At 37.8% G+C, this 22508-nt stretch overlaps 1 protein-coding gene and 1 long non-coding RNA gene across 2 annotated transcripts in view; one reads left to right on the top strand and one right to left on the bottom strand.

Annotated features, from left to right (window-relative positions):
* LOC102996972 (uncharacterized) overlaps window positions 1-17782 on the top strand; it is a 52267-nt gene extending 34485 nt beyond the window's left edge. The window contains exons 4-5 of the long non-coding RNA XR_003677854.2: window positions 14264-14351; window positions 17604-17782. This is a non-coding gene — a long non-coding RNA (uncharacterized lncRNA). The remainder of the gene's footprint in view (window positions 1-14263; window positions 14352-17603) is intronic.
* Window positions 5510-8688, bottom strand: TCEAL4 (transcription elongation factor A like 4). Its single transcript, XM_007119900.4, has 3 exons — window positions 8532-8688; window positions 7880-7952; window positions 5510-7517 (listed from the first exon to the last, which is right to left on the bottom strand). Exon 3 carries the CDS (start codon window positions 7489-7491, stop codon window positions 6826-6828), a length of 666 nt encoding a protein of 221 aa, XP_007119962.2. The 5' UTR covers window positions 7492-7517; window positions 7880-7952; window positions 8532-8688; the 3' UTR covers window positions 5510-6825.
* Window positions 17783-22508: the final 4726 nt, after the last annotated feature.

The following is a 22508-nucleotide window of genomic DNA, read 5'->3' as shown; positions in this document are numbered from 1 at the left end:
CAGACTGGAAAAAACCCAACTATATACTACTTACAAAAGACTATCTGAAATATAAAGATACATAAGGACTGAAAGTAAAAGCACAGAAAAAAAAAACATGAAACCACTAACCAAAAGAAAGCCATTATAGTTAAATTAGTAACAAAATAGACTTTAAAGCAAAAAGCATTACAAGACATAAGGAGTGTCACCTCATGATATTTAAAATTTGTATGCATTTATTAAATTGACCTCAAAATAAATAAAATAAAATTTGACAGAAATACAAGGAGAATAAATAAATCCTCCATTTCAGTGTTAACACTCCTATCTCTCTGTGTAAATAAAGTGTTGAAAGAAAAAAACACTAACCTAAAATTCTATACCCAGTGAAATAATCCTTCAAATGTGGAGGAGAAATAAAATACTTTATCAAACAAACAAAAAGTGATGGGATTCAGCATCAGCAAACCTTTCCTTCAGGAAATGTTAAAAGATTTTCTTCAGGCAGCAGAAAAATGGTACAGGCCAACAACTCAGATCTACATAAAGGAAGAGCAATGGAAATGCAATAAATGAAAGTAAAATGAAATCTTTTGTCTTATTCTTAATTGATATAAAAATAACTCTATCTAAAGTAATAAAGTAATAATGTATTAAGTGACTGTAGCAAATGGATGAATGAAATGAATGATGAACATTCTGTAATAAGGTATCTGTACTACATATAAGTGAAGCAAAAGAGTGTTATTTGAAAGTGATCTTAGTTAAAAATGTAAACTCGAGGAAGGTCATTGAAAATTCTTTTAAAAACATATAACTGATACACTAAGAGAGAAGACAAGTGGAATCATGTAAAATACTCAATTAAGGGCTTCCCTGGTGGCGCAGTGGTTGAGAATCCGCCTGCCGATGCAGGGAACGAGGGTTGGTGCCCCGGTCTGGGAAGATCCCACATGCCGCGGAGCGGCTGGGCCCGTGAGCCATGGCCAACTAGAGAAGGCAGGGGGGCTTCCCTGGTGGCGTAATGGTTGAGAATCTGCCTACCAATGCATGGGACACGGGTTCGAGCCCTGGTCCGGAAGATCCCACATGCCGCAGAGCAACTAAGCCCGTGCGCCACAACTACTGTGCCTGAGCTCTAGAGACTGCAAGCCACAACTACTGAAGGCCCTGCACCTAGAGCCTGTGCTTCTCAGCAAGAGAAGCCACTGCAATGAGAAGCCCCACAAAAAAAAAAAAAAAAAAAAAAAAAAAAAAAAAAAAAAATACTCAATTAAAACTAGAGAAGGCAGGGGGGCTTCCCTGGTGGCGTAATGGTTGAGAATCCGCCTACCAATGCAGGGGACACGGGTTCGAGCCCTGGTCCGGAAGATCCCACATGCCGCAGAGCAACTAAGCCCGTGCGCCACAACTACTGTGCCTGAGCTCTAGAGACTGCAAGCCACAACTACTGAAGGCCCTGCACCTAGAGCCTGTGCTTCTCAGCAAGAGAAGCCACTGCAATGAGAAGCCCGCGCACCGCAATGAAGAGTAGCCCCAACTCGCCGCAACTAGAGAAAACCCACGTGCAGCAATGAAGGCTCAACGCAGTCAAAAATAAAAACAAATAAATGTATTAAAAAAAACTAGAGAAGGCAGAAGAAGCCTCTGGCAACAAATAGAAAACAGTTATACACATGGTTGATATTAAATCCAAATATATCAAGAATCATTTTAAATGTGAATGGTCTAAATACACCAATTAAAGATAGAAATTATCAGAGTGGATTAAAAAACCCCAACTATATATTGTGTACAAGAAGCCCACTTTAAATATAAAGAGTGAGAGGTTAAAGTAAAGCAACAGAGAAAGATCATAAATAAATAAATGTATTAAAAAAAACTAGAGAAGGCAGAAGAAGCCTCTGGCAACAAATAGAAAACAGTTATACACATGGTTGATATTAAATCCAAATATATCAAGAATCATTTTAAATGTGAATGGTCTAAATACACCAATTAAAGATAGAAATTATCAGAGTGGATTAAAAAACCCCAACTATATATTGTGTACAAGAAGCCCACTTTAAATATAAAGAGTGAGAGGTTAAAGTAAAGCAACAGAGAAAGATCTGCATTAATCAGAAGAAACCTGGACAAAAAAATGAAAGCTGGGGTAGTTACATACATTCAGACAAAGCAGAACAAGGAAAATTATCAGAGATCAGAAGAGGCACTACATAATGATAAAGGGATCAATTCTGAGAAAAACACATAATAATCCTAAACATGTATATGCACCTAACAAAAGTGTCATAATATATGAGGCAAAAACTGAAAGAACTGAGAGGAGAAACTGACAAATCCATTATTAGAGTTGAAGACTTCAATGCCGCCATCCAGTAATTGACAGATTAAGCAGGCAGAATATCAATAAGGGTATAGTCGAACAGTATTATCAATCAACTTGATTTAACTGACATTTATAGACCATTCATCCAACATCATAACATATTTACTTTCAAGCTCATATAGAACATTCACCAAGAGAGTCCTATTCTAGGTCATAAAACACACTTTAACAAATTTAAAAGAATAGAAATCATAAAAGTATGCTCTCAGTAGAATTAAACCAGAAATCAATAACAGGATAGATGGAAAACCCAAATATTTGGAAATTAAACAACACACTTCTAAATAACACATGAATCAAAGAAGAATTCTCAAGAAAAATGTAAAAATGCTTTGAACTAAATGAAAATACAACATATCAAAATCTTTGGGATGAAGCAACAGTAGTGCTTAAAGGGAAATTTCTAGCTTAAATGCATATATGGAAAAGAAGAAGGTTCTAACATCAATAACCTACACTTTCTCCTCAGGAGACTAAAGAAAGAAGAGTAATTTAAGCCTAGAGCAAACAGGAAAAAAGAAATATTAGAGACAAAATCAAGGAAAGTGAAAAGAGGAAAACAACAGAGGAAATCAACAAAACCAAAAGCTGGTTCTTTGAAAAGATAAATAAAACTGTTAAATCTCTTACCAGGGTAACAAAGAGAAAAAGAAAGAAGGCTCATATTAAAATATCAGAAATGAAAGTGGGGTTATCACTCCTAATTCCATGGACATTATCTTCTTAATGAAGGAATACTATTAACAACTCTATGCCTACAAATCTGATAACTTAGATGAAATGGACTAATTACTCAAAAGGTACAAACTACTAAAACTCACACAAGGGGAAAAAGATAACCTGAATAGTTCTGTATCTACTAAAGAAATTGAATCAATAATTAATAACCGTCCAAAGATAGAAATCACTAGGACCAAATTCTACCAAATATTTAAGGATCACCAGTAAACATTTAGAAATCACCAGTGACTTTTACCTACCAAACATTTAAGTTAGAAATAATACCAATTCTCCACAATCTCTTCCATAAAATTGAAGTAGAGAACACTTGACTCTGTGAAACCAATATTACCCTAATTCCAAAACCAGATAAAAGATACTACAAGAAAGCAAAACTACAGACCAATATTTCTAATGAACGCAGACACAAAATCCTCAACAAAATATTATGAAATTGAATCCAATAATGTATAAAAAGTTAGGCACCAAACAAGTGAAATTTATTCTAGGTATTCAAGGCTGACTCAACATTTGAAAATCAATCAATATAATCCACCACATTAACAGACTAGAGAAGAAAAATCATATGATCTTTATTATTTGATGCAGAAAAAGCATTTGACAGAATCCAACACCCAATCATGATAAAAGCTCTCAAACTAGGATTAGAGGGGAACGTCCTCAATTTGATAAAGAATACAAGAAACTAACATTATACTTAGTGGTAAGAAAGTAGACACTTAACCCTAAGGTCAGGAACAGGCCAAGGGTGTCCTTTCTCATTGTTCCTATTAAACATCATACTGGAAGTCCTAGCTAGTGCATTAAGACAAAAAAGAAATAAAAAGTATACAGATTGGAATGGAGGAAATAAAACTATATTTGCAGATGACATGATGGTCTATGTAGAAAATGCCAAAGCATTGACAAACTCCTGGCCACAAGATCGCAGGATGTAAGTTAATATATAAAAGTTACTTGCTTTCCTATATACCAGTAATGAACAATTGGAATTTGATTATTTAAAAGTGCCATTTATAATAGCATTCCCACAACACAGGATGTGATAAAAGACTCTAAGTGTATCACAAATGCATGAAACAACTTCATTGAAAGGGATGGAAAAATAAGGCACTGGCATAGGTAACTTTGGAAATGAGTGGAGTCTGTAAGACTAAAGACAAAATTCTCTCTCTATATAAATATATTTTAAAACATATAAAGACACACACACACACATATATATATATACACATACATACATACATATATATGGAGAGAGACAGAAAGAGATGCATATATATGCATGGGTTATTATATACCCATATATCTTCTTTCTCTGTCTACCGAGAGGGCCTGTAAGCAATGATATCCCAATATTAACGAGTACACCTAACACCCAAATCTTGGTTTTTAATACCATTCTCCAACCAAAGGTACCAGGGCTCCTTGGAGAAATGGTTGATTCTAGGACTTGGGCAGGAAATATGCAAGGTAAGACTAGAGCATCTTGTAGTGCCAGAAAGAGTTTTTTTAAAAAAAGCACACACATACACAATGATGGAAGTATGTCAAATAGATCCAAGAGCCAACTGAAAGAGCTTCCAGTGGCCAAAAGTGGAACAATTTGAGCAATGAAAATATATAAAATAGTATTAGATTATAGTCCAAAGAATAAAATTAATGAGCCCATACTTATATAAATAAATTGAATACATTAATAAACGGGGGAGAAATCAAATATCCTATGCAGAATTCCAAATAAATGTTGGAGATACTCCATCCTCAAGGCGGTAACTTTGGAAATGAGGTAACTTTGAAATAACACCGCATTCTTTAAGTGTGGACTGTGCAGAGTGACTTTCTTCCAGAGTACAGTCTGGAAAGGGAGAAATAAAAGGGTAACTTTACCATGGAGAATCCTGACAAACACTACCTCAGCCAGGTGACCAACGTTAACATCAACAGGAATAATATTGATAGCATATATCCTTTATATGATGCCACTTTACCTGTGTGATCTTCTTCCCAAAAGCACTTAACACCTGTCTAACCACAAGAAAAAAATCAAGCAAACTGATATTGTGGTACACTATACAAAGTACCTGACCAGTACTTCTCAAGAATGTCAAGGCATAAGAAACAGGGAAAGTGTGAGAAACTGTCACAGCCAAGAGGAGCCTAAGGAGACATAATGACTAAATGTAAGGTGGTAACCTGGATAGGATCCTGGAAGAGTAAGACATTAGGGAAAAACTGAGGAAATATGAATAAAGTATGTACTTGGTAAATAATAATGTATCAACATTGGTTCATTGTGACAAACACTTCAAACTAAAGTAAGCTGTTAATAGGGGATATTAGGTATGGGGTAAACGGAATCTATATATCTTTGCAATAATTCTGTAAATCTACAACTGTCCTAAAATAAGTTTATTTAAAGAAACACTATAAGGAAATAAAAGGCTAATGAAGAGCCAGAGGAAAAAATCACATAGGTAGATGGGTCTGCTGAAATGATAAGCCAGGGCTTAACAGGAATTTCCTAGGGGACAGCTCCTTCTAAGAAGAAAATGTCAGCAGACAAGAGATTAACGGGTGAGACTAGCACAGCATCTGGTCACTCAGATTTTTCTCCTGGCTCAATCTCCTGTATCTAAATCCAGTGGAGAGGGCTGTATGCAAAAACACACACAAACCAACAAAAAACTTGGAAAGGTGTGTTTTATAAGAACTTCATAAATATCAAGGCCCAAGCGACAATTGGGTGCTACCCACCGGAGTTAGGGAAACTCTACTGTAGGTAGAGAATTCTCCACCCTTCTGTTGTGACACTGTGTTGCTTTAGTCCATCATGATCTCCAGCACATCAGCAGCAGTGGGGGCCTTAGGAGGGTACAGGACAAACTAGAAGAGGCACAGCGCCCAAGAGTCATGGCATTACCCAGGGTAAAGTGGCACCCACCTCTCAGCTGTCTGGACTTAATCCTGGACACACGTGAGAGCTCCCTCGGCCCTCTCCCAAACATCTGATGGGGTTCTGGTCCTGCTAGTGCAGGAGAGAGGGTAGGAGCCAGCCTAACACAGTTCACACACTCAGCATCTCATCGGATATTCTCCACAGCCCTGGAAGGCAAGTTTTATCCCCAATTCACTGATGCTAAGACTCTCCCTTACAATAATGGATCTGTAATAATTGCCAGGTTGATTCTTCCAGCTTTGAGTCCCAGAGGTAATGTGACTTTTACTTATCATTTCATGTCCTGACAACAGAAATTTTATGTGTCTCCACTGCCTTCATAAGCTGAACAGTACTTTTGATTGCTTGGTATTGCTTTCCTATTTTTTTATCTTTCATTATTGTTATGATAAAAGTAATCTGTGTTTTTTTAAGAGAATATAAACAGATGAACAAAAAAACAGAAAAAAATCACCCATAGATAACCACTGTTAATCTTTTAGTAGACACAGCTTTCCGCGTTTTTTCTGTACATGGATCACTAGGTAAGTATCTTTGTAGTTTTACAAAAATGGACTGATGCCATATATATGGTTCTGAAAACTTTTTTAAACATTTTACAATGCATCATAAACATTTTTCCATGCAATGGATGAAAATCTGCTACTGAAACACACAGGGCTGCAGTTGGATAAAGAGAGTGACACCTAAAGCATAGTATTAGCATAAGGTTAAATACAGCACAAGGCCTTGCAAATGCCTGCCAGGGGCACTACACAAAAGGAATGTCTTCAAAGCCCCTTTGTGGGGCCCTGCAGCCACCCCTGAGTTCCCTTGGGCCCCTCGGGTGGAAGGGGTCCTGTAAACTTTTTTGCATCCACATAAACCCCCCCAATTTCTGTCTGGTTTTCTTCACCTCATCCTCCACCCTGGCCATCTCATCAAATTCTCTTATCATCTCTTCATTGCTCAAATGCATATCGTGTATGGCCTCCTTGTATTCCTTGAGACACTGAGCCAGCCCCTTGTTGGTTTTTCTTTTGGCCTTCCTGGGTACATCATCCCCAGCTGGGCGCTTTCCTGCTGCCCTTGGTTCGCTGGCTGGCTTTTCTTCTTTTGGCTTTCCCTCGCTCACTGGCTTTCCCTCACTTACTGGCTTTCTCTCACTCTCTGGTTTTCCCTCACTCACTGGCTTTCCTTGGCTCTCTGGATTTCCTTCTTTTGGCTTTGCCTCACTCTCTGGCTTTTCCTTATCCTTTAGTACTTCCTCATCTTCTGTCTTTCCCTTGAGATCTGTCCTTCCCTTGTTTTCTAACTTTTCCTTGTCTTCCACAGTACAAGCTACTCCCGGCTTTCCCGCATCCAGTGGCTGTTCTTTGTTTTCCATCTTGCCTTGGTTCTCAGGCTTTCCTTCATTTTCACTGCAGGGTTTTTCCATGTTGAGTGTCCCTTCCTTTTCCTGTCCTGGGGATGGGGCAGGGGGAAGAGAAGACAAAGAGGAAACAAGGGAGACTGAGGGCTTGGGGATGGAATGCAGGTCCGGATAGTAGCAGTCGCTTTTCGCCCCTTGTCAGGGGTCCCCGGACCTGACCCGGCCCTCCTAGTGTGCCTTCTGCCCACCCTTTACCCCACCATTCCTCGTGCACACGTGAACCAACCATTTCCCAGACAGACCCTGCCATTTTCCCCTACGCTTGCTCAGCATGGCAGAGTGTGTGTAAATGTGTTGGGAAGTGGGCAGTGGGGCCCCCAATTCTGCCCGGACCGTGCCCTCCACACTCCCCACCCCTCTGTGTCCCTGTCCAGTGCCCTCCTCCTTCACTGACCTGCGGGGATTCTGGACAGGTTCCTCCTCTTTCTCTAGCCCAGTAGAGCACTGGGAACAACAGACAAGTACACCTGCAGACAGACAGGAGACCGGGGATGAGGCATCGGTGGATGCACAGGGACTCGGGTCCTTTTTCCGAATCCCGGTCCTCCTCACCCAACGTTTCCCTCCCCCACCTCCTCCGCCCCCACAGCACCCCAGCCGCCATTTCTTTTCACTCCTCAGGCGCCAGACCAGGCTGTTTTCCAAACTAATTTTGGATCTCTGCGTCCTTCTCCCCCAGAGGAAACTCGCCCCCCCACCCTTGAGGTCAACTTTTTACTCTACGCACGGAGTGCCAGAGGGGGTTTATTTCCACTGTCTCACTGCTGGGGCAGCCCCCAACTCATCATCTCCGGCTCCAAAATGGACGGAGGGTAGAGAAGAAGTGTGCAGAAAGGAGAATGGGTACTTGGGGTGTCCGCCTTCCCCACCCTCTGCCCAATGGCCGCTTGCTCCCCCTTAGCCGTTTTTCCCACCGCCATCTCTATCTACATTCTGGCCAGCTCCCCTCGACCCGCACCCCATCCCCAACCTTTTTCCTTTCCGCGCCCGTTCCTCCTCCCCCATTCCGGTGTCCCGCAGGCAGCGACGAGAGCTCTCACACTGACCTGAAAGAACCTGGAGCAACAATTATGGGCTCCCAGACGGCTCCGAGTCCGACAGCAGGGAGGGAGGGCTGGCACCCGGACCGGTGCCCACTTCGGAGCCCGGCGGTCACGTGAGCGCTGCGTCACCCGAGCTCCGCCCTGTCACCCCGCCCACCAGCCGGAGTCGGCCAGCCGCCCACCCCCTCCCTCCGGCAGGTTCCCCCGCCAACCTCTCCCGGCCCTTTTGTCCTTTTCCTCTTCTTGAGAAGTTGGTCAGAGAAAGAATTTTAATAAAAAACACAGAAGCTTTTTTTAATGGACTGGGCGGTCCGGGGGAGGAGTCTATAACGTTGCTCTTAAATTCCGTTGAGAGAACGTAGACTCACCAATGAAATCTTACGAATGTGAACTTTAATATTGTACAAAGGGTAGAATATTGCACTTTAGAAAAAATTAAGAAAAATGTTCCCGTCAAAATGAAGTTGTCCCTTCTTCCTGGTATGCGCAAACATAAATTTTCTAATGAATTAAATATTTAGATCTGAAAATGAAATTATATTTGAAGCGGAATGAAAATGATTTTTTTAAGTGAGAGACTGAATACACAACGGACAATGACCAGACCATATATGACCATAGAATTGTGACCGACAACCTCTGTAGCAAGCAGCCCGGCAAGCCAAACAACAGCCTCTACAGCAATCTTCAGGACTTGATCAATGACTGCCAGCCTCCCTATTTTTGCCCTGCCCCAACTAGAGAAACCTAAATATGCTCCCCAAACCAGTAACATAAAATACCGCTGCTTCTAGTTACCTGGCTTCTCGCTTTTCCCTGACAACAACTTCCAATCAGAGAAAACCTGGTCTTCCTTTTTTTCACTCTAAAGCTTTCCCATTCCCTTGCCTGTCTTTTAAGTCTCTGCCAAACACAAGTTAGGGTAGCTAACTCCCTTGTTATAACAAGCTGTGAATAACTAGCCTCTGCTTTTACTAAGCTTTCTGTTTAGAAGGTCTTTAAAAATATAATAACTGAAAGTTAAACAATTAAGAACAGCATTGATGGATTTGATTACATTAAAATGTGTAACAGATTTGTTAAGGGATTGGGGACACATGCATTTCTCCCTGCTCTTGTTTTTTTTAATTTATTTTTATTGAAATATAGTTGAATTACAATGTGTTAATTACTGCTGTACAGCAAAGTGACTCAGTTATACATATATATATATATACATTCTTTTTCATATTATTTTCCATTATGGTTTATCACAGGATATTGAATATAGTTCCCTGTGCTATACAGTAGGATATTGTTGTTTATCCATTCTATAAATACCAGTTTGCATCTGCTATCCTAAACTCCTGCTCCTACCCTCTCTCACCCCCCTACCCTGCCTGCTCTTGTTGAGTGTACTGGTAAAATTTTCTGAAGGGCAACTTTGTAAATTGTTTAAAAATAAAAATATTTTATACTTTGGCCCAGAAATTCCACCTCAAATATTTACCCATGGAGATAATTAGTAAGGTGCTAAAATAGAATCTTATGTTTTAAAACGTTTTATGGTTTTAAATTCCCATAACAATTATTTATTATGCATTTATCCTTTGCTGGAACTGGGGCTCCAGTAGTGATTCTGTAGGCTTTGTTTATAAAGGGAAAAAAATGGAGCATCACAATTGTCCATTGGTACAGATTTAGTTACATAATCTTCTTAGTACATTTGTTTACCCTGGTTATCTTTGGACATTTGGTTAGAAAAATAATCTTTTTATGTTGGGTGCTCAATATGCAGTAAAAATAATTATTAACTATCCATAATCCCAAATTACTGTGGATGGTGGGACACAAAGGATAACCAGAGGATGTGGTATTGACCTCTAGAGAATACCACCTATCTGCCAGGCATTATGCTAGCTACCTTATCTGGTGTAGATTTCATTTATATCTGATGGAAGAACTCATACTTCAATAAAGTGGAATGATTTATAAAGCTACAATCTTAACTCACTGTAGTACTGGAATAAAGATAGTAAAAGGAATAAAACAGAGAGCCCACTAACATCCCCAGGTATAAAAGATTTTAGTATATGATAAGGAAGCATTTCTGATCAGTAGTAAGATATAGGTTATTATGGAAATTAAACTTGTATAATTACTTTAATAGTTAAAGGAAAATGAAGAGCCATATTTTCTGACATACATTTAAATGCTTTTCAGAGTAGGCAAGAAAAATGAAACAAAAGGTATCCAGATTGGAAGGAAAGAAGTAAAACTATCTCTGTTTGCAAATGACATGATCATGCATATAGAAAATCCAAAGGAATCCACTAAAGAACTATGAGAAAGAAAGAGTTCAGCAATGTGGTAGAATACAAGATCAACATACAAAAATCAATTGTGTTTCTATATGCTAGCAAAGAACAATTCAAAGAGGAAAGTAAGGAACCATTTCCATTCAAAATATCATCAAAAAGAGGAGACTTCCCTGGTGGTCCAGTGGTTAAGACTCCACGGTCCCAATGCAGGGGGCCCGGGCTCAATCCCTGCTCAGGGAACTAGATCCCACATGCATGCCGCAACTAAGAGTCCACATGCTGCAACTAAGTGTCTGCATGCTGCAACTAAAAGATCCTGCACGCAGCAACGAAGATCCCATGTGCCGCAACTAAGACCCAGGGCAGCCAAATAAATAAATAAAAATTTAAAAACTTGCTTAGATTTCAAAAAAAAGTCATCAAAATGGGTAAACCATTTAGAAATAAATTTATTTTGAAAGTGCAAGACTTGTATACTGAAAACTATAAAATATTGTTGAACAAAATTATAGAATACCTAAATAAATGGAAAGATAGCCTATGTTCATAGATTGGAAGACTTCATATTGTTAAGATGGGCAATACTTCCTAAGTTGATCTACAGACTCGACACAACCTCTATCAAAATCTCAGATGGTTTCTTTGCAGATTTTGATAAGCTGATCCCAAAATTCATATGGAAATGCAAGGAACTCAGGATAGACAAAAACAATCTTGAAAGGGAAGGATAAAGTTTGAGATCTCACACTTCTAGATTTCAAAACTTATTATATAGCTACAGGAATCAAGACAATGTGATACTGGCATAAGGACATATAGACCAATAGAACAGAATTGAGAGTACAGAAATAAACCCTCAGATTTACAGTCCGTTGATTTTCAACCAAAATGCCAAGAAAATTTAGTGGTGAAAGAAGAATCTTTTCAACAAATGATGGTGAGACAACTAGATATCCACATGCAAAAAATGAATTTGGACTCCCATTTCACACCACATACAGAACTTAACTCAAAAAAAAATAAAGTCCTAAATATAAGAGCTAAAACCATTAAACTCTTAGAAGAAAATAAAGGTGTTAATTCTTCATGATCTTGGATTAGGCAATGGTTTCTTAGATATGACACTAAAAGCTCAAGCAATTAAAGAAATATAGAAAAATGGGGCTTCACCAAAATGTAAAACTTTTGATTTAAACAACACGATTAAGAAAGTGAAAAGACAATCCACAGAAAGGGAGAAAATTTTTGAAAGTAATATGTCTGATAAGGGACTTATATCTAGAATATACAAAGAGCACTTACAAATCAATAAAAAAATAAACAATTTAAAAATGGGCAGGGAATTCCCTGGCACTCCAGTGGTTAGGACTCTGCCCATCACAGCCAAGGGTGTGGGTTCAATCCCTGGTCGGGGAACTCAGATCCCGCAAGCCAAGCAGTGTGGCCAATAAATAAATAAATAAAATAAAATAAAAATGGGCAAAGGATCTGAATAGATATTTCAGCAAAGGAAATATACAAATGACCTATAAGCACGATGTTCAACATCATTAGCTGTCAGGGAAATGCAAATTAAAACCACATTGAGATACCACTTCATACCCACTAGAATGGATATAATAAAAAAAGGCAGAAAATAACAAGTGTTTGCAAATATGTAGAGAAATTAGAACCATCACACAGTGATGGTGGGAATGGGAAATGATGCAGCCGCTGTGGAAAACAGGCTGTCTGGCAGTTTCTCAAAATGTTAAACCTTAAGTTATCATATGACTTGACAATTCCACTTCTAAGTAAAGATCCAAGAGAAATGAAAAAATACGTTCACACAAAAACTTGTAAGCAAAAGTGCTTGGCATCATTATTCATAATAATTAAAAAGTGGAAATATCCCTAATGTCCATCATCTGATGAATGGATAAATAAAATGTGGTATAATAATGGAATACTATTTTTCAATAAAAATGGAATGAAGAGCTGATATATGCCAACAGGCACATGAAAAAATGCTCAACATCGCTAATCATCATAGAAATGCAAATCAAAACCACAATGAGATATCACCTCACACCTGTCAGAATGGCTATTATTGAAAAGACAACAAATAACAAGTGTTGGCGAGGATGTGGAGAAAGGGAGCCCTCATGCACTGTTGGTGGGAATGTAAATTGGTGCAGCCACTATGGAAAACAGTATGGAGTTTCCTTTAAAAACTAAAAATAGAACTACCATATGATTCAGCAGTTCCACTCCTGGGTATTTATCTGAAGAAAACAAAAACACTAATTACAAAAGATGTGCACCCGTATGTTCACTGCAGCATTATTTACAATAGCCCAGATATGGAAGCATCCCAAGTGCCCATCAATAGACGAATGGATAAAGAAGATGTGATATATAATGGAATATTACTCAGCCATAAAAAAGAATGAAATCTTGCCATTTATGACAACATGAATGAACCTAGATGGTATTATACTAAATTAAATAAGTCAGACAGAGAAAAGCAAATACTGTATGATTTCACTTATATGTGGATTCTAAAAAACAAATGAACAAACATAACAAAACAGAAACAGTTATAGATACAGAGGACAAACAGGTGGTTGCCAGAGGGGAGGGCGTTGGGGGGAGGAAAGAAATAGATGAGAGAGATTAAGAGGTACAAACTTCCTGTTGCAAAATAAATGAGTCACAGGTATGAAATGTGCAGTGTGGAATATAGTCAATAGCAATGTATTATATTGGTATGGTGACATATTATGACTTGACTTATTGTAGTGATCATTTTGAAATGTATAGAAATTCCAAATCACTATGTTGTGTAACAGGAGCTAACTTAGTGTTGTAGGTCAGTTATACCTCAAAAACAAATAAACAAACTGATAGAAAAAGAGATCAGATTTGTAGTTGCCAGAGTGGGGGGAGGGGGGGAATTGGATGAAGGCAGACAAAAGGTACAAAGTTCCAAATATAAGATAAATAATTACTAGGGATGTAATGTACAACATAAATATAATTAACACTGCTGTATGTTATATATGAAAAAGAGAGTAAATCCTGAGTTCTCATCACAAAATTTTTTTTTCTATTTCTTTAATTTTGTATGTACATAAGATGATGGGTGTTCACTAAACTTATTGTGATAATCATTTCATGATGTATGTAAATCATCAAATCATTATGCTGTACACCTTAAATTTATACAGTACTAAATGTCAATTATATCTCAAGAAAACTGGAAGAAAATAGTGGTAATAATAATAATAAAGAACCTAGCAGCTGAATACTTCCTGAATATAAAGTGATCATTTTAAGCTACTAATTTTTGGAGTAATTTGTTATGCAGGAATAGTAACCAGAACAACCTAAAGAAAGGATATGATAATATATAGTGCACATAGCCTAAAATATTTACTATCTGGTCCTTTACAGAAAATTTTGTCAGTCCATGTCTTAGACCAAAGGGAACAACTAAACCTCCACCACCACCACAACCATCATCATGAAGATATGATGCTGAGTAAGTACTAATATAGATGCATATCAGGGTACAGGTAACATTTCATTCATTTAAGGGGAGTAACTTTATTTAACACAATTTTAAACTTACAAAAAAATTATTCTGTGTATTTTTGAAACAACTAATTCTTGAGTACTGGAAACCCATAAAGTAAAAATTGATGGTCTAGTGGAAAGAGTCTAGAATTCAGACTTTGCACTTTAAACAAAGTATTTAACTTCTTTTAGGCCCAGTTGGTTTGCCCATCTGTGAAATGGGAGAATGGATAACAACCAAAAGACTGACAGTATCAAGTGTTGGCAAGGATATAGAGTAACTGGAACCCATATACCTACTCTAGGAAGTGTAAATTGATACAGCCACTTTGGAAAACTGTCAATATCTACTAAGGCTTAACACTCAAATACGTTTTGACTCAGCAGTTGCACTCTTGGTATATTTCAACAGAAATATGTCCTTGTTTACACCAAAAGACGTGAGCAAGACTGATTATTAAGCTCAAAACTTAAAGCAATGCAAATGTCCATCAACAGAAAAAGAGTGTTATAGTCCTATAATGCATTACAATACAGACACGAAAATGAACAAACTACAACCACAAACAACAACATGGGATAAATATCACAAATATAACACTGATACTTCCATTTTAATTCCTCCATCGCTCTCCTCCCTACAAAAACACATACGTGTGGAGTCACAAATGGGGGCAGATTTGAGGCCACAAGAAAGAATTTAAGGAGAGGGAAAAGCAGAAGCAGCCCCTAGAACTCAACCTGATGTCTGACATCCCCAGCTGTTGGAGTTTGTTAAGGGAAAAACATTATGCATTTTATGCTTATGAATTTTAATTTGAATTAATTCTCCAAATGGAGACTGAGATGGGTCAAACAAATTAATACTGTATTAGCTTTTATTTTAAAGTTATTTCCTGTCAAGCAGATTGATGCAGAGAAGCACAGTTTCTATACACTTCTAATAGGTTCAAACACTCAAAGGCTAATACCATGTCTGATAGACCAGACAGTAAAGTGAGATTCAGGAGATCACCTGGATCCTGGGTCAGTTCTGACCCAGTAGCTGTGTGACCTTGGGTAATGCCCTTCACCTCTCTGTGAAGATCCCATCTGGGAAAAGACACTGTGTTCCTAGAAGGGATAGAATTCACTATGCCAGTCCAATTATTTTAACAAGAACAATAACTATGAATCGTATGCTTTCTTAAAACAAAATTCCCAGTGGTGTATGACAAAATACCTGGTCGAACATCATGTCCACCCAAAGTCATATGGTCACCACCTAACTTCAATTCCCAAGAGCTGACATTGTTCACACGTACCTCTGTATAAGGAACCTTTTGAAGGAATACTTAGTGACATCATGGGCAGGTTTCAGGATTTCACAAGAACTTTAGGGCAACAGCAGAGCGGTGAGGGGCAGGAATGAGCATGTCACGACCCCCAGATGGACGCTAGGAAGCATGGCAAGGACTGGATTGACAACCTGCTAGAGGGGAGTACAGAGCTCCCACGCTCCACTCATGCCCACCAGTAATCCTAGATTTGCTTTTAAAGTCCCTCATATTAAGGAGAAAGCATAAATGGCCATTTTTTCAAACTTCCTCCTCCCCGACACCACACTCATTCCATTCTCTTCTTATCCAGGAGTGACCAGTCGTGATCGAAGAGGAGGAGGGCGATGATGGGTTAGGAATCACGACCAACCCCATTTTATTGGCCCCTGTCCTGGAGACAATTTTAGTGAGATTTCCATCATGCCAAGTTAACGTGGTGGGTTTTATTTTGTCAGGCATATATGCTGGAAGGTGAAAAAAATAAAATCAACTTAATATTCAGATAGCTTGAGGAAAAGGATGGTGGGGGAGAGTCATATTTCTCTTGATCTATTACCATGGTTCATTTAATATGATTAAGAGGCAGGTCCTTCATTGGCTGAGCCAGTGGAGAATGGGGCATGAACTGCTCTCATTGGACTCTCCCATCATCAGAATGATGCATAACTGCAGGTCATTAAGGTTTAGGTTTTTTAAAATGAAAGATTATAGATTGGAAAAGAATAAAAGCAAATAAATCTGAATGTAATAGAATAGTAATTTCAGAGACTTGGAAGCTGGACAAAGATACTGTTTTTCGAAATTTTTGATTTATCTACTTCTGGGCTTTTAGTTTGTTTCTTTTATTTATTAAAATCAATTCAAAATAAGTTTTATTCTGTTAACACTCTTTATCCCTGATTCATGCTTACAATATGTTATTTACTGTAGTTAAAGCCATTTCCCTTAGCCTTTTTTTTTTTTTTTTTGCGGTACGCGGGCCTCTCACTGTTGTGCAGCAACAAAGACCCAACGCAGCTAAAAATAAATAAAATTTTAAAAAAGTAAAGACAAACAATTTTAATCTTGGTTAACTTTTAAGGATATTTTACATTTTTCATAAATATACTTATTTTTGTTTGTGTTCTGTATTTGGAGACTGGTTTTGCCATTTTTCCCTTTTTGGCAATTCACTAAGGCTTTTGTTCAGAATTGGAGCAGTGGCTTTCCAGGCAGGTCCCTTGTTTCCCAGGAGCTCATCCCCTAAGTCGGAGAGTTCCTGTTCAAGTCAGGGTGGCTTAGCGCAGGATATTAGATTCTGGGTTGGTGGACAAATGGCCCAAACGTGGCCAGCGTCATTGCGCTGGCATTATGTACCTGGGTTACAGAAGTCATAGTCTCAAAGACCTGAAGCTGAATTTTCCACAATTTAGGTGCTGCAAAGCAGTTTCTCAGTGGAGGCTACAGGAAGCTTTTAGATAGTCGGGTTATTCGATGCCTTCTTATTGGCTCTTGCCAGGTAGAACTACCCAATCACATTTAACCTCGTAGGGCTTATTGATAGGGTTTCCTGCATTACATTTCATCCAGTCAGATGTTGCTGGTACTCAATACCTCATCTGCATACACGGTGTATAAATAGCTCGCGGTCACTACCACATTTCTCTTTCATTCTAAGGTATTGGAAAACTATGTCCCTCATGGCTGAGCATTCTTCTAAATCTGTCTTTGCCAAGAAGGGCTTCAAAAAAGCCACTTCGAAAACAGAGAAGGGGGAGACGGATAGAGATACTCTAGGAACTATTACTCCACCCCTGTCTACAAGGCTCTGAAGCAGGTCCACTCTAACATTGGTATTTCATTAAATGTCATGCACAGCATGAATTATTTTCTTAACAATATCACTGGGGGTATTTCAGACTATGCCTCCCTCCTGGCCCGCTCCACCAAGTGCTCCATCATCACCTCCACAGAGATCCTCATCTCTTTGTGCCTGCTGCTGCCTGGGAATATCGGAAAGCATGCCGTGTCAGAGGCCACAAAAGTAGTCATCAGAAACACCACCCGCAAATGAGCTGCCTCCAGACCAGCTGAGCATCGCCAACCAAAGGCTCTTTTTAGAGTCACCTCAGTTTTCTTAATAACTGTATTCTAATAAAGTTTGATCTACTTTATTTTTTAAAGTGTGGCATCCTGCTAATTTTTAAACATATTTTTACAAAGAACTAAATATTATCAACTACATTTTCATGTATCTATGGTCTAATTTACTCAAAATGAAATAGTGAGTTTTGTTCAATAATGTTGCACTATACCACTTTACTAAAGAGTCAGTTCTTTTATCTTTCTAGGTCAACCTTTCACAGGGTCTGTAAGATAAAGTTATTTATCTTTTTCACTCTCATTTTCTCATGAATGTATGGCAAAATTTTCCAGAGATTCATTATGTCCCATAATGACAACAAATTAAGTGCAGGAACATGTATAAGAATTCAACAGACATATTAGAACAGATATTAAGGAGATTTTCTTTTTTTGAATTGAAGTATAGTTGATTTACAACGTTGTATTAGTTTCTGGTGTACAGCAAAGTGATTCAGTTATACATATATATAATCTTTTTCATATTATTTTTCATTACAGGTTATTACAAGATATTGAATATAGTTCCCTGTGCTATGTAGTAGGACCTTGTTGTTTATCTGTTTTATATATAGTAGTTTGTGTCTGCTAATCCCAAATTCTTAATTTACTCCTCCCCGCTCCTTTCCTCTTTGGTAACGATAAGTGTGTTTTCTATGTTTGTGAGTCTGTTTTGTAAATAAGTTCATTTGTATCATATTTTAGATTCCACATATAAGCGATATCATATGGTATTCATCTTTCTTTGACTTACTTCACTTAGTATGATGATCTCTAGGTCCATCCATGTTGCTGTAAATGGCATTATTTTATTCTTTTTCATGGCTGAGTAGTATTCCATTGTATATATTCCACATCTTTATCCATTTGTGTCAATGGACATTTAGGTTGCGTCCGTGTCTTGGCTATTGTAAATAGTGCTGCTATGAACATTGGGGTGCATGTATCTTTTCACATTAGAGTTTTCTCCAGTTATATGCCGAGGAGTGGGATTGCTGGATCACATGGTAACTTTATTTTTATTTTTTAAGGAACTTCCATACTGTTTTCCATAGTGGCTGCACCAATTTACATTCCCACCAACTGTGTAGGAGGGTTCCCTTTTCTCCACACTCTCTGCAGCATTTATTATTTGTAGACTTTTTGATGATGGCCATTCTGACTGGAGTGAGGTGATACCTCATTGTAGTTTTGATTTGCATTTCTTTGATAATTAGTGATGTTGAGCATCTTTTCATGTGCCTATTGGCCATCTGTATGTCTTCTCTGGAGAAATGTCTACTTAGGTCTTCTGCCCATTTTTTTGGTTGGGTTTTATTGTTATTGAGTTGTATTCAAATATTTTTTAAAAATTCCTATCTCCTCATGACTCTTTTAGGAAATACATTTTGTGTGCAAATTTATAATTTAGGTTTATATGATGTAATAGTTACTTTATTGTAAGCTTTGAATGAATTAAAAATAAATATATTAAAATTCTCCATGTTAATATTTAATACAGTAAATGTTGACAGATATAACCCACACAAAAAATTTAAAACTGCATAATTTTTAAATCTATAAAGTGCTCTGAGACCAAAACTGCTCCAGGTATTGTTTGCAGGTAATCAGATCAACTGAAAATTCCTGACCTCTTTTTCAGCGGTTTTTCTCCGGGAGGGGAAGGCCTTTCCTTCCCAGTCTTGCCAAAGTCCATTTGCATATTTCTAGTCAAGAGTTATTTCCATTGCTTAAGTTGCCTAAAGCTCTCAGTTATAAATAGCTCCCATAGAATGAGAATTAAATAAACCAGAAGGTTTTATACATAATTTTCCTTTGAAGAACAATTTTTCCCTGTAGTTCTCCCATTTTTGATAAACAATAATCTCAAAGAAAGATTTTTTATTTGGGTATAATTAACATACTTTATATTTTAGTTTCAAGTGTACAACATAATGACTTGATATTTGTATATATTTTGAAATGATCACCACAGTAAGTCTAGTTAACATCTGTCAACATACATAGTTACAGAATTTTTTTTGTAACTGGAAGTTTGTACCTTTTGACTCCCTTCACACATTTCACCCACCTCCTACCCACCACCTCTGGCAACCACCAATCTGTTCCTTGTAACTGTGAGCTTGGTTTTTTTGAGATTCCATATAAAAGTACGATCATACAGTGTTTGTCTTTCTCTGACCTATTTTACTTAGCGTAATGCCCTCAAGGCCCATCCATGTTGTTGCAAAAGACAATATTTCTTTTTTTTTGTGGCTGAATAATATTCTATTGTAAACTTTTTTTTTTTTTTTTTTTTTTTGGCTGCGCTGCACGGCTTGTGGGATCTTAGTTCCCGGACCAGAGATTGAACCCACACCCTCGGCAGTGAAAGCATGGAGTCCTAACCACTGGACTGCCAGGGAATTCCCCACACTGTTTTGATTATTGTAGTTTTGTAGTAAGCTTTGAAATCAGGGAGTTTGAAACCTCCAACTTTGTTCTGCCTTTCCTAGATTGTTTTGGTTCTTCAGGGTCCCTTGGTATTCCATTATGAATTTTAGGATGGATTTTTCTATTTCTGCAAAAAATATCATTGGGGTTTTGATAGGAATTGCTTTGAATCTATAGATCACTTCGGGCAGTATTGCCATCTTAACAATATTAAGTCTTCCAATTCATGAACACAGGATGTCTTTCCATTTCTTTCTGTCTTTAATTTCTTTCAGCAACATTTTGCAGGTTTTTAAAAATTGAAGTATAGTTTATTTACAATATTGTGTTGGTTTAAGCTGTACAGCAAAGTGATTAAGTTATATATATGTATATATTTTCAGATTCTTTTCCATTATAGGTTATTACAAGATACTAAATATAGTTCCCTGTGCTATACAGTAAATCCTTGTTGTTTATCTATTTTATATATAGTAGTGTGTATCTGTTAATCCCATACTCCTAATTTATCCCTCTCTTCCTTTCCCCTTTGGTAACCGTAAGTTTGTTTTCTGTGTTTGTGAGTCTGTTTCTGTTTGGTCAATAAATTTATCTGTATTATTTTTTACATTCCATGTATAAATGATATATAATATTTGTCTTTCTCTGTCTGACTTCATTTAGTATGATATTGTCTAGGTCCATCCATGTTGCTGCAAATGGCAATATTTCATTAATTTTTATGGCTGAGTAATATTCCATTATAAATATGTACCACATCTTCTTAAGTCAGTCATCTGTTGATGGGCACTTGGTTTGTTTCCATGTCTTGGCTATTGTAAATAGTATTGCTATGAACATTGGGGTGCATGTATCTTTTTGAATTAAAATTTTGGTCTTTCCAGATATATGCCCAGGAGTGGGATTGCTGGATCATATGATATCTCCATTTTTAGTGTTTTCAGGAACCTGCATACTGTTTTCCATAGTGGCTGCACCAATTTACATTCCCACCAACAGCGTAGGAGGGTTCCCTTTTCTCCACACCCTTTCCAGCATTTATTATTTGTAGACTTTTTGATAATAGCCATTCTGACTAGTGTGCGGTGATACCTCATTGTAGTTTTTAAAACCATGAACCTCAGATTGGGACTTGAACCCAATCTCACCTCACATGAGACTCGAACCCACCTGACTTGCACCTCAGATGGGACTTGAACCCACAATCTCTGGCTTAGGAAGGTACTCAAATCCACAATCCCCCAGCTAAAACTGCACACCTGGTCTCAGGACTTAATGAAGTTCAGGTTCTTTATATCTCACTGCAGAAGGAATTCAGTGAGAGGAAAAGTGATAGGTAAGAAGTAGATTTATTGAGAGAGATACACATTCCACAGACAGAGTGTGGGCCATCTCAGATGGTGAGAGCGGGCCCCCAAATATGGGGTGGTTAGTTTTTTATGGGCTGGGTAATTTCATAGGCTAATAAGTGGGAGGATTATTCCAACTATTTTGGAGAAGGGGTGGGGATCCCAGGACTTGGGCCACTGCCCACTTTTTGGCTTTTTATGGCCTGGGAACTGTCATGGCGCAGGTGGCTGTGTCATTTGGCATATGCTAATATATTACAATGAGCATATAGTGAGGCTCAAGGTCTACTGGAAGTCAAACCTTCTATCATCTTGGGCCTAGCCTAGTAGGTTCTGAGACAGGAAGGAAGGAGGCAGGGCACAACCATTAAAAGAATGACAGCCAATGGGAAGAACAGGATACCAAAAAAAACCGGTTAGAACCTACCTGGAAATTGTTCATGACAAGAGGCCCATATTCCCCTATAACATTTTCCCCATTATAATTATACCCAGTCACAGTTCCTAACCATTTGATGTTCTTAAAAGATACCATTATTACTCACCAAGGGCATAACATCTTCCCTTAATGAACTATAATTCTGAGGGAACATAGTTCACATTTATTTAAATTTTTAGCTGTATCCACTGAACTTGATTTTATTTTTTGCATTTTTAGATCATAAACCATATGGAGCTAATTATCGTTCCTGCATTAATTTTAGTGGAAGGATGAGTTAGACAAATGTGTTTTAAGTGTATAATGAATATTATTTTTATTCTCCTCAGTACCCTCACTGTCTATCAGAATATCTCCCATATATATTGTTTCATAATGGATTATAAATATAAATAATTTATGTGTGGTTTAAAATGCCTCACAGCCGGACAAAGTGAAAGTCTCTTTTCTAATCAATGTTC

Source organism: Physeter macrocephalus, chromosome 21 (assembly GCF_002837175.3).
Source record: "Physeter macrocephalus isolate SW-GA chromosome 21, ASM283717v5, whole genome shotgun sequence".
Lineage (NCBI taxonomy): Eukaryota > Metazoa > Chordata > Mammalia > Artiodactyla > Physeteridae > Physeter > Physeter macrocephalus.
This window is presented reverse-complemented; position numbering and strand designations above follow the sequence as displayed.